This window comes from Myotis nattereri (assembly GCF_964212035.1).
Source record: "Myotis nattereri genome assembly, chromosome: 9".
NCBI classification, from domain to species: Eukaryota; Metazoa; Chordata; class Mammalia; order Chiroptera; family Vespertilionidae; genus Myotis; species Myotis nattereri.
Genome location: NC_138084.1, coordinates 43,968,876 through 43,982,198, shown reverse-complemented (window position 1 = coordinate 43,982,198; position 13,323 = coordinate 43,968,876). Strand labels below are relative to the sequence as shown.

Here is a 13,323-nt window from a genome sequence, read left to right as displayed (position 1 = left end):
ATAGCACTTGGTAAAATACTTTCTTAATACTTGTTTAAGACTGGCAGGGATACAGGATCTTATTCTTTTCATTTGACAGATGACAGAAAAGTTAGGCTCATAGAGGTGATTTGCAAATACCACACAGCTAGTGAGTGGCAGTACTGGAAATCAAATCCAGATTTTCCCATTCTTTTTTTCTAAATTATTTTCATTTGGTGAAAAAGGAATAAGGACATGAGGTGAAGATACAACCACCAAGGCAGTTTGGAATTAGTGGTCCTATCCTACTTATTACTAGCCTGGTGGCCTTGACAAAATGACCTTGTCCTCTGGGCCCCAGCTTTCTTAGCTCATGGATGGAGACAGTCTGTAGGTAGGAACTGATTAAATAGGATAACATTGACACATAATAAGCACTCAGTAAATGTTTTCCTTCTCTTGTCCATTGTCCTCCCTAGGGTTATGTAATCTAGTTTCCAAAATTCTGTCACACAGCTCCCTGAGCAATACTCTAATAAGCAGGCACTGTGTGCCTGGCAGAGAGAAGTCTGTACAACTTAATAATAGAGTTTAACTCTCACTTCTGTCACTTACTGTTTGTGATCTAGAAAAAGTTCCTTTATCTCTCAGATCCATAGTTTCCTCATCTGAAAATTAGGAATAATAAGATCAACTTTGCAAGATTATTGAACCAGTCAATGAAATTATACATGTAAAGGATCTTGGCACATAGGAAACCTCAGTTTCTCTCCTGAAACTTACTACAGAGTTTGTCAGGCAATAGGCACCATCTGGGAAATTTCATATTTACAAATTAGATTTAACCCCTTGGAAATAAACCTTTTAGACAGTTTGGGATATATCTTTGTTTTTGTTTTCAGAGTTATTCTAAACTGAACTTTCTATTTTCTTTCCTCCTGCCAATAATCTCAATTATTGAATCACAGAGCAACAGGAACCATCTAATCTAGCAGTTTTTAATTGCTGAAATGGTGTGAAAATTAGTGTGTATGTGTGCATTTGTGTGATTTTCTGGGGGTAATAGCCAAAGGGATCTGTAACCAAAAAATGTTAAGAACCACTAGGTTGTGGGGAAATTAATAACCAGAAGGGAGAAGGTACTAAAGCTAAGGCTGTAAGTTCTTAGACTGACAAAGCCTAAAGGAGTCTTAGAGATCAGCATATTTAGCGTCCTCAGTGTACGGATGAAAACTAGGAAGGCTCAGAAAAATTAAAGGCTTTTTCCAAAAGTCACAAAGCCATAAGTGATCTTTGGCAAATTAATTTCAATAAGTCTAAATATTCTCATCTATAAAGTATAATTAATGAAACCTTTCTCATAAAATTGTTGTGAATATTATTATACCAATCCACAGTCTGTTTTATATAATTGTGAATTCCAAAAAGCTTTGAAATCAAGTTTTTTATTAACTCATTAAACTGCAAATCTGACCTCAACTGACAGACTAGTCTTTATTATGACTTACGCAGCTTCCTGATTATATGAAGTTTTATTAGAACACTTAATGCCCAATATTTACATATTGTGTATGGCCACTTTACACAACAACAAGGTAGCTGAGCAGTTGAAACAGACCATATGGCCCAAAGTCTAAAATATTTAGTCTGGCTTTTTGCAGAATAAGTTTACCAACCCTGACTTACATGACCACTGACCATTACATAATATTTTGTTTATGTACCATATTATCTTTCTAAAATATGAAAAATTCTAAATTCAGAAACAAATCTGGCCCTAAGGGTTTCAGATAAGATATTGTAAACCTATAGTAGGTGGAATGTAGACTGGAACCAGTTAGACCTGGGTTCAAATACTAGCTCTACCACTTGGTAGCTATAACAACTTGGACAGGTCTCTGGGTTTCCATTTTTTCTTCTACAAAATAGGGATTCTTATCCCAGTTAATCCTCAGAATTTCACAGGGTTATCAGGAGAATGAAATGAAGTAATATATATATAAAACTAGGGGAATTTCTGACACATAGTAAATACTCAATAGAGAAGCTGTTATTATTTTGAAATCTAATTCCTGGTCCTTGGTATATGTTCACTAAGTGGCAGTTCCCTGGAACTAGACCCCAAATCTCCTGATTGCTTGTCCCTTGCCTTTTTCATTATATTGTCCTATAGCCTGTATAATAAAAGGCTAATATGCAAATTGCCCCCTCAGGAGTTCAACCAATCAGGAGTTCAACCACTCACTATGATGTGCACTGACCACCAGGGAGCGGCGCGGAATGAAGGAAGGCCCTGGCAGGCAGCCAGAAGGCCCCCATTGGCCCTGATTGCTGGCCAGCCTAAGAACCCTACCCGTGCATGAATTTCATGCACCGGGCATCTAGTAACATCATAATAACATTTCAGGTCTTGTGTAGTACTTCTCTTTGAAAGCTTTCTAAAACCATTATCATTTAATAATCATAACAACTTTGTCTGGTAGGCAAGATCAGCAGTAATTTTCCCATTTGTCAGGTAAGGAAAACAAAGCTGGAAGAAAGAAATGGCTTACCCAGATTAACCATTAGTTTTGGGCTGAGCCAAGGAGAGAATTTAGATCTTTCAACTCCTAGACTTTGGTCTTCAACCTGTTCTCATTGCCTTTCAGTGGTCAGATGAAACAAACTACAGTGTACTGTTCAGTATATGTTTTCTGTTTTATCTTGGGCTAGGCCAGTGGTCAGCAAACTCATTAGTCAGCAGAGCCAAATATCAACAGTACAACGATTGAAATTTCTTTTGACAGCCAAATTTTTCAACTTAAACTATGTAGGTAGGTACATTGTTACTAATTTAATTAGGGTACTCCTAAGGCTTAGGAAGAGCCACACTCAAGGGGCCAAAGAGCCACAGTTTGCCGACCACAGGGCTAGGCTAAAGGTGGCTCTGGGGTGGATAATGGGTAAGTCTTTATACTTTTAGGACAATAATTGAAAATGTTTTCTCCCATAAGGGATCACAGGATGGTATCCTATTGTTTTACCAGAAGACGGAGCCATGCCTCATGGCTTGGAGCTCATGCAGAGGATTGTGGGTGGTCTGGAGCTTTCGGTTTCCTTCACCCATCCTGGAGACAGAGAACGGGTGTTGGAAGCTGCTGAACTATTGGGCTGGAGCTTTGAGAATAACCTGAAGGATCTTGTCAAGATGGATGAGGAGGAGCCAGCCACTATCACCATCTCCACACCAAGGCTCTGGCTGCCCGTCCATTGCGTGCTGCTTGCTGGCCAGAAGCACATTCATAAGAGCACATATTGCTACCTCCGCTACAAGCTGTATGATCATGAATGCTTTTGGACTCCTCTCAAGAAACCTAAGGAATCTACAAACCAAAAGCAGGTCATAGTTACTTTTAAGGCATCCAAAAAAGCAGAAATCTTTAGGGGCCCGTCACTGCTTTGGTACTTCAGGGAGGAGAGATTAGAGATCCAAGTGTGGCGGGCTTATGGCAATGAAAATGTGGAGAGGCCCCACAATACGGACAGCTGGATTGGCTCAGCCTATGTGGACCTGTCCAGACTTGGGGAGAGGACAGCAAGGACACTGACTATCAGTGGTAAGTTAAGAACCAGCCTCAGCTCTTGTGGTCTGAGCACCTGCTTTATGACAAGCACTATGTGACATACCCTCTCAGACATTTTATTTGATCCAGCAATCCTGCAAGGTAGGTATTAGACCCATTTTATAGTCATGAAAATGGAGGCTCACAGAGGTTGGGTAACTGCCCAGGATCATAGGAAATGTTCTTTCCATTATTGTGTGCTGAAGATTAATAGTAACTTAGTGATGTTTCTCATAACTAAAGAGATTCCAAAAAGAGGTTTGCTGGCTGCTTTAAAAAGAGCATTATCTCCTGACAGTCTACCTTCGTTGAATCACCACAGCTCTAAGAACTGGCTCTGAACTTAGTAATTTTAGAGTACATCCAAATATATCAGATTTTTGCACCTAACGTACTGCCTACAACATTGTAAGCACTCAGTTAATATGTATGACGTAATGAGTAAATTTAGGGGACTACTGTAAATCAATCACTTGTGTAAGAACTTATATGATAATCTAGAATCCTAGTTTTTTAAATACACTGAAAAGCATACCTGCTAATGAAACTAGGATATCCTTTCTCTCTGGTCAGCAGATTTTGAAATCATAAAGAAAATCAATATAGTACATTGGTTCACAGGCAGAAAGGAAAAAGGGAACATTATGCAAGTGGCATTATGTGCTGGGTACTTTCCTTTCAAACATTTGTTCAATACATGATAAATGTCCTGGGCCCTGGGAACTGAGGTGAGTAGGAAATAATGCTGACCTCAATAGAGTAGTAAATACACAATTACAGTGAAGCATACAAACTATGAAGAAGGTTTTCTCAGTGGTGCTAAGGGAGCACAGGGGTTCAGCATCTCTTTAGTTCAAGGACAACATCTCAGGGAAAAAGACCCAATTTTCAAAGAATTTAGGAATAAGCCAAGAAAAGTGGGAAACAAGGGTGTTTTAAAAGGGTGTGTGTGGAGACACAGAGGCCTGAAGCAGTTTAATACATTTTAGGCACTATAAGTAATTTGGTGCTGCTGAATCATAGGATACACAGGTTGGGAAATGATGGGAGATGAAACTAGAGAGGTGGGCAAAAATATGATGTTGAAGGCCTCTTCTAAGCAGAAGAGTTTGGAGAGCTATGGAAAACTATAATGGGTTCTGTAGAGAAGAGTGACATAGCTTTGCATGCTAGAAAAAAATAAGTTTCGCAACTATAGTGCATAATAAATGGAGATGACCAGACTAGATTTTTTACAAACATGATATTTATCCATCTCATATATATGTAAGGTTATTTCCCTACCTAAAAATAGAAAAAGACAGGAAAGGTGCCATCTCCCCCCCACCCCCAAAAGGTGCTTTATTGATTTTTGGAGAGAGAGGGAGAGAGAGAGACCTCAATGTGAGAGCACCAGGCATGTGCCCTGACTGGGAATCAACTGAGCCACACCAGCCAGGGCAGGAAAGGTTCCATCTTATGCTATCTGTAAATCAGTTAACTGTATTTTCCTGAATTGGAATGAGTCTACTAAAGCAAACTTTGGGCTTCTGAAAGAAATGTTAGTGCCTTATGCTTTATAAATAAAATCTCATTGAATATCCAGCAAGCCAATAAAGCTCATATCCCTGAATTTAAATCTGCCACTTATTGAAAAAGTCATCTTTGCAGGGTACTTAACCCCTCTGAGATTCTGGCACACGAAAAAACAGTCAACAAATACTGATTTCTTACTTTCTTGCCTCCTCTGCCACCGCCTCCTACTTCCCTTCCAAATGGTTTCCAGGTCTACTGCCAAAATGTATTTAGTTAGTGAAACAGGCTAAATTGAGTATCAGGGCAGCTTCCTGATGAGAAGCAGCCCTAAAAACAAGAGTCAGTGGGACATGTGGAAAAGAAGACAGGCTGCTCCTGATTTCATAAAAATCTTGGACTTGTAAGTGGCTTCAGAAGTCATCAAAGCCTAGTTGCCCCTCAGCACATAAATCCCTTCCACAACAGCTCTGCCTGTAGTCATTTGGCTTTGTCTTCAATTCTAAGCTCTCACTACTTTCCATTATTGGAGATAGTGCGTGACAAGGGGGATGGGAGTGTTGGGGGAGTTAAAAATTTTCACAATGTATAGTAACTTCACAGGTTTTTTTGCAAATTGGTATGTTGGGGCCTGTACGTCTACAAAAGGAAAGAGGGACCACAAGCACCCTCTTTGAGCATCTCTTCCACGGTCATTGATTCCTGCTTGCTTAGGCTTATTCTCCTGTATTCTTTTGCAGGTGTGTATCCTCTATTTGGACGAAATGCTTCCAATCTCTCAGGAGCTGCCTTGCGAGTTCATGTGGTTCTTTCCTCTCTCCCCCTACACCCTGGGCCCACTCATGAGCTGGACTCCATGGACTGCAGCAGCCACAGTGAGTCTGAGCAACTCCCCAGAAGGAAGGATGAGATCCAACTCTCGGTACCACCTGACCACCAGAAGCCTCCCACCTGCACCCAGGTTCCCTGTGACAGCACCACAGCTGAAGTCTGCCCAGCCCAGGAGGGTCCTGCTGAATTGGATGGAACTTTTGCAGTCAGCATCCTGGTAGAAAGAGCAATGCACTTAAGCTTGAAAGGTATGCTCTACTCACTTATCCAGAAAAATGTAACATTCCTCAGGCTGTGGTCATATCTTCACAGATCTTTCAAATCATGGCAGCATCTGCAAGAACTGTTAACCATCTTAATCAATAATTATTATATTTTTCAAGCCTAAAGCTTAAGCAACCTGAAAGCCTTTCCAAACATAAGTGGACCTTGTCAGTTATCCTAATTTTGCATATCATAAATTTCCCAGTCCAGAAACCTGAGTATCAGCTTAAATACTTTTCCTTAGTTACCATCAAATTGTAAAATTCATTAAATTGTTCTCTGACTTAATTTTCTTTTAGATCTCTTTCTTCTTTTCTATTGCTACCAACTTAGGCCTTCACTGTACACCGAGGGCAAGACTTTTTTTTGGTTTGGTTTTGTTTTGGTTTTAGTTTTGTTAATCCTCACCTGAGGATATTTCTCCATTGATTTTTTTAAAATATATTTTTATTGATTCCAGAGAGGAAGGGAAAGGAGTAGATAGAAACATCAGTGATGAGAGAGAATCATTGATTGGCTGCCTCCTCCACACCCCCCTATTGAGGATCAAGCCCTCAACCCAGGCATGTGCCCTTGACTGGAATCGAACCTGGGACCCTTCAGTCCACAGGCCGACACTCTATCCACTGAGTATCCACTAGGGCTCTATTGATTTTTAGAGAGAGGAAAGGAGGGAGGGTGAGAGAGAGAGAGAGAGAGAGACAGACAGACAGACAGACATCAATTGGTTGCCTCCCCAAGACATTCCTACTGGGACTGGGGAACAAACCTGCAACCCAGGAAAATACCCTTGACCAGGAATCGAACTTTCAACCCTTCAGTGCTCGGGCCGATGCTCTACCACTGAGTGACACAAGCCAGGGCAGGCCAAGAGTTTTTAACACTGGATTCATAAAACCCCCAAGGGAGCCAGGATAAAAATCAGGGTTGGTGAACCTGGATAGGAAAATAATTACACATCTTACTTTTATTAGTCTCTAACTCAGTGATTTTCAACAGGAGTTCTGGGATGAAGAGTGATCCCAAATGTAAGCCAGCAAAATCTTATTCTGTTTTTCTTGACCAGATCCATGTTGGAAAGTTAGAGTGAAGTTCCTCGCTTTTCTAATAAGTTAAAAGTAATTTATTTTGTATAGTGCTGTACAATTAAGAAAGTACTTTATCATGATTATTTTCCTAACAACTACATGAAGTAGGTCATTTTCATTCTCTTTTATACTTGGCCTAGTGCATGAATTCATGCACTAGTGGGGTCCCTCAGCCTGGCCTGCGGGATCAGGCTGAAACAGGCTCTCTGACATTCCCCAAGGGGTCCCGGGTTGTGAGAGGGTGCAGGCCAGGCCAAGGGACCCCACCGGTGTACGATCGTGACCAGGGAGAGACGCAGGATGTTGGCCAGCCAGGTAGGGACTGCGAGAGGGCTCCAGGGCATGTCTAGCCCTTCTCGCTCAGTCCCAATTGGCCGGACCCCAGCAGCAAGCTAACCTACCAGTCAGGGTGTCTGCCCCCTGGTGGCCAGTGCACGTCATAGCGACCAGTCGACTGTCTGCCCCCTGGTGGTCAGTGCTCGTCATAGCAAGCGGTTGAGTGACCTTAGCATATCATTAGCATATTACACTTTGAATGGTTGAATGGCTGACTGGTTGACTGGACACTTAGCATATTAGGCTTTTATTATATAGGATACTGAAAATGTAAATGTCTCTCTCCACTAGGCTGTTTGTTCCTTGGGGACAAGGACTGTATGTTATTTCTGTATTCCAGAAATTCCTTGATCTTCACGATGTAGCTAAGCAAACACAATGCCTCTTATTTGTGAATATGATACTTAACACCTCTCTCATTTCTGGCATGAGTTACAAAATGTAAGTTACTTGTTATTTGACCTATTTCTGTTAGCCAGGTCAGAATAAGCATCAGAGTAGGCATCTGACTTTCAGACATCTCTCTTGGATCCTGATTCCCACCCACGCAGTGATAAACCTGTGTAGTCCTTCCCCCCACAACATTTATATGTCAGGCACTGTGCTGATCCCTGAGAGTACAGCCCTTCCCATCATCCCTCTGAAATGTGCCTTCCAAATTATGATGTAATAGAAAGAGTTCTGGAATGAGAATCAGAAGATGGAGTTCTGCCCTAGCTGGTTTGGCTCAGCAGATAGTGTCGGCCTGTGGACTAAAGGGTCCTGGGTTCAACTGTGGTCAAGGGCACATGCCCAGGTTGCAGGCTTAATCCCCAGTAGGGAGTGTGCAGAAGGCAGCCAATCAATGATTCTCTCTCATCATTGATGTTTCTATCCATCTCTCCTCTCCCTTCTCTGAAATAATAAAAATATATGTTAAGAAATTTTTTAAAAAAATAAGATGGAGTTCTGGCTATAGCTGAGCCGTTAACTTGATTGCTTTGGGCAAAGCCATTTCTCTTTTCCTCAACTGTAAAATGTGATCATCATACAAGATCATTGCTAAGGTTGTCTTCAGAGTACAGCAGAATATAGAAGTCATGCCTCAGAATTGCAATTCGTCCTCTCTGCTGATATCTCTCAGAATTTTCCTGAGCAGATGTTGCTGTCTTCTGCTGGTATGCACTACAAGCAGACAAGGTAGTTTCTCTCTTCCAACCCTGGCAACCATCTATAAACAAAGAGCAGTGGAAATCTTTAGACCTTTAATAAGGGCCTTGGGCCTACTCTGCAATCTAGGCACTCTCACTCTGGTAAGGGAAGCACAGACACAAAGATCATAATAGACTACTGTGGGAACTGCCGGTATAGAGGCAGGTTCTCTTTCCCTAGCTGTGAAGATTTATGACATTTCATTAAAAGGAATCGGTTGAGTAGCTTGAAATCTCTAAGGAACTTGGGGGAGGTATGAAAGCTATGTCAGGGAGAGTCCAGTTATAGGAAACTTCCTCCAGACATTTTAGACAATAAGGGTTTAATATAGAATTTTAAGGTTCTTCAAGTCATTGGAATAGCTAGAGGAGTGGGTTTTAGGCTAAGCTTAACCACTAGATCTTTTAAGTCCAGAATCGTATGCCAAAACTTATCATCACTATTACCACAGGGACTCTGAGCACCCAGCAACCAAACCCTGGAACAGAAAATTCAATGTCACCCTTGCTAATAGGAAAAGCAGAAGGAAAAGAAAGATGTCTTCTGCCTCATATCTGCCTTCCATATCTGTTGTAATAGTGTCTAATTGCAAGAAGCCAATTATCGTCCATACTCTAGCTGCAAAAGAGTCTGGAAAATGTAGTTGTTGCCCTTTCAGTCTTTACAGTAAAGGAATACAATACAGTAAAAGTAGGTGGGGATGGATGCTGACTGAGCATGTCAGTCCATATAAATATTGTTCAGTTTCACTAAAATAAAACCTTTAAGAAGATAACTCACTAGATAAAGGTACTATTGTGCCATTCTATGCATTTTCTATTTTTAATGATGGGTACTGTATTAGTGATTTTCATTAACTGTTTTTTGCTTATTACCATTTTATTAGAATCTTCTTTCCTGCTCTTTCAAGAATATGCTTGAAAACTGGTTTTGTCATGGTGTAAGCCAGTGGTTTTTGTGTTACTTTGTTCCCCATATAGTTCTCCTCTGTATCTTTAGTGACTTTCTGATTCTAAAGCTTTTCTCCCTCCAGGTTCAGCCTTTCTCCAGGTTCTGCTTTGTTGGCAACCCTTACACATGCCTCAGCTCCCTCCTGCCTCACAGGCACCACCAGATTTCACTTCCAGGGCTAGCATTCCTCTTCCTCCTTGTCAGTTCTCTTTCCCCAGTCCTCCTTACAAAATCTCCACTCCCATTCTCTCCTTATCACCCATTTTCTTTCTTTATTGCTTATCTCCTGTAAGACAGTCTAAAAGTAATGCCATTTGGTCTGGTTGTGTGCTCCAAGGTGTTGAGAAGTTATGAGATTAAATAATATAATATGTCAATTTTTTACCAGGAGTTGGGGGGAAATTGTTTTTAGTTTAAACAAATCCTATGATGTGTACTGACTCCCCACCGGGGGAGCACCACCCAGCCAGAAGCTGGGCTCATGGCTGGAAAATCCAGCAGCAGTGGTGGGAGCCTCTCACATCTCCAAGGCAGCGCTAAGGAGCAGCAAGCCGGGCTCACGGCTGGCAAGCACAGTGGTGGTGGCAGAAGCCTCTCCTGCCTCCTCTACAGGCGGGCAGTAAGGAGCGAGGGGTCCCAGACTGCAAGAGGGATGTCTGACTGCCAGCTTAGACCTGATCCCCCCAGCCAGGCATAGGCCGGACTGAGGGACACACACACACCACCCCCTCTCCCCCGTCCCGTCCCCCCCCCCCCCCCCCCCGTCCCCCAGTGCACAAATCTCATGCACCAGGCATCTAGTAGAGCTGTATTATGGAAGATAACATAAAAGCCTCATGGATTTTAAGGTTAAGTACAAGCCTCCTAGTAGATATGCTTATTGTTGCTCTTTAAAGGCAACAGAAACCCCAATACTTTATAGAGTTTAGTGTTTACTTTTCTCTGGATTATTGTTACTTTGGTGGAAAAGTTTGAAAAGAATTGGTCTACTCTAATGGAAACACTTTTGGTTGAGGAAAATACATCAAAGTAAAGTGGCAGGTACTTCTCTTTCCCTAAAAGAAAGCTGAAGTTGGAGAAATCTAACTGAGGGTATAAAGTTCAGTGATTCTGCCTAGAGAGTTGAGAGGCTTCTGAGAGTAGATGGTGGTTGAGCCCTTTTAATGGCTACTTATTAAATGTTACACTGCTCATGGAGGAGAGTAAAATCAGCAATTCCTGACCATGGCCTGTTCATCAGTTTGCTTTCTGTCACAGGATAGCCTGAGGTCTTTGGAAGAGTAGTCACTGAAAGGAGCAGCCAGATAGAGAAGGAGCAGGGTGGTGCCTCAAAGATTAACTTCACCTATAAGGTGAAGTGAGAGTGTGCATTTGGGGAAACCTGGGGCTAGCTAGCCGCTAGACAGATAGAAGACAAATTGCTTAGAATCCACATATAGAATTTGTGTCTCTGGATCACATAAATAATGTTTAAAACGTACTTATTTTCTCACTCTTTTTCTCTTTTCTTCCCTTCCCTACATTTGTAATCCTGAGATTCATAGCGTTTTAGAGCTAAGAGGGAGCTTATGGAGTACATAGAGTCTAGTGGTCGCTCATATTTAGCACTGTCAAAAAGAACTTTGTACTTTAATTGAAATGTTCTATATCTTTACTGCCCGGTATGGTAACCACTAACTACATGTGGCTATTGAGCACTTGAAGTATGGCTAGAGCAACTGAGGAATTAAATTTTTAATATTATTTAATTTTCGTTAATTTAAAGTTGGACAGCCCAGTTAGACTATCTAGTATTATTAGCCATCTTCATTTTGCATTTGTTTTAAAAGAAAACAAATGACTGAGTCTCTTATGTCGGAAACCTAAAAATTTCCAGCATAGTACTCAGTGTTTTATATTCGTCAACTCTGTAGTGGAGGCATTATATTGATGTCTGGGAGCTTGGACTCTGGAGCCAGAATGCTTGAGTTCTACTGTATAATAAGTGTGTGGCCACTTAATAAATGTTTAATCTCCTGTACCCCAGTTTTTTCATCTGTTTAATGGGAATAATAACAATAATACCTACCTCAGAGGGTTGTTGTAAAGATTAAAGGAGTTAATACATATACATATATTAAAACAGTACCTGGCACATAAGTGATATACTATACATGTTACCTACTATTATTTATTTTTAACGTCTTAGGAGATGTATCATATGCCCTATTTGAGGAAGCTGTGGCCTAGATAGACCTTTGTTCAAGGTCACAGAATATATATGACAAAGCTAATAACTGATCACCTGACTCTTAAGTTTATGACTTTTTGCAGCTCTGTCTTTTGCCTCTCAATCACATACTTTCCATCATTCCATAAAGTACAAGGAGATGGGAGAAGTCATTTTTTGTCTGGGAATATTCATGAACTAAGCCTTGATAGGACAGTTTTAGTAGCAGAAAGGACACCGAAAACATTTCAGATACAGGGAATAGCTCAAGCAAAGACCCAAAGGTAGGAGATGGCTGGAATGGTCCTGCTCTTGTGCCTGTATAATGGGATGCTTCCAACAAATTCTTTCTGGTACCCTAAAGTACAGTCACTCCACTCTCTTCTATTTCAGGGAGCCCCTTGACAGAGCGGAAGGTATCAATACCCAGTTGTTGTGTATCCTTTGCAACAGCTGATGAGCCATCTCCTGTCTACACCCCAGTGGTTAAAAACACAGATTCCCCCATCTGGAATTTTCAACAGCAATCAAGGTTTGTATTTTATAATGTTCCATTAGCCTCTAGAATCTGGTTTTGTTCCAGGAGACAAACTCAGAGCAAGGAATATAACAGACACAGTAATTGTTTGCAGACCTGGGAAATGATTTTCTTATCAAGCAATTATTTAATCCTAATGCTTTTAAATTCACAGCAAAAGGTGAAGGGATTAAGAAGCACAAATTGGCAGTTATAAAATAGTCATGGGGTGTGAAGTACGGCATCGGGAATATAGTCAGTAAAACTGTAATAACTATGTATGGTGTCAGGTGGTACTTGAAATATCAAGGGATCACTTTGTAAAGTATTGATTTTTTAATCACTATGCTGTGTACCTGAAACTAATACAAAATAATATTGAATGTAAACTACAATTGAAAAATAAAAGGGAAAAATAAATTCATAGCTAGCAGTGGTTTAAAAGTTTGATGTGTTTTTTATTCAGTGAGGATTGTAATTATCTTTAACTCCCAGTACCTAGAACAAAGCAGGGCATTTCAGGTAATTAAGATAAATTTAAAAATTACACAGAGTGGCATATGCTGCTCTCAGCTCTATATTCTTAGAAGGTGATAGCTAAACGTTCAGGGAAGACTTCTTAAACAAGATATCTCAGCTAAGTATGGAGGAATGTATATATTATCTAGATGAAGAAGGCCAAGAGAACAAATCTCAGAAAAGACTGAGGATTGTACATACTTGGAAAAGATTTCTGGTGCAGTGGGAAGAGGCTAGGCTTTGGAATTAGAGAAAGGTGGCCTCCAGCCTCATCTCTGTCACTTACTAACTATGTGAACAAGTTACATAACATCTCTGAACCTTTGATTCCTCATCTGTCAA

At 40.9% G+C, this 13,323-nt stretch overlaps 1 protein-coding gene across 1 annotated transcript in view; it reads left to right on the top strand.

Annotated features, from left to right (window-relative positions):
- The window catches only part of C2CD3 (C2 domain containing 3 centriole elongation regulator), a 115,456-nt gene that overhangs the window by 62,119 nt on the left and 40,014 nt on the right, over positions 1-13,323 (top strand). The window contains exons 23-25 of the mRNA XM_081098720.1: positions 2,955-3,557; positions 5,816-6,154; positions 12,339-12,477. Of these exons, the coding sequence (XP_080954846.1) occupies positions 2,955-3,557; positions 5,816-6,154; positions 12,339-12,477 (1,081 nt within the window). The remainder of the gene's footprint in view (positions 1-2,954; positions 3,558-5,815; positions 6,155-12,338; positions 12,478-13,323) is intronic.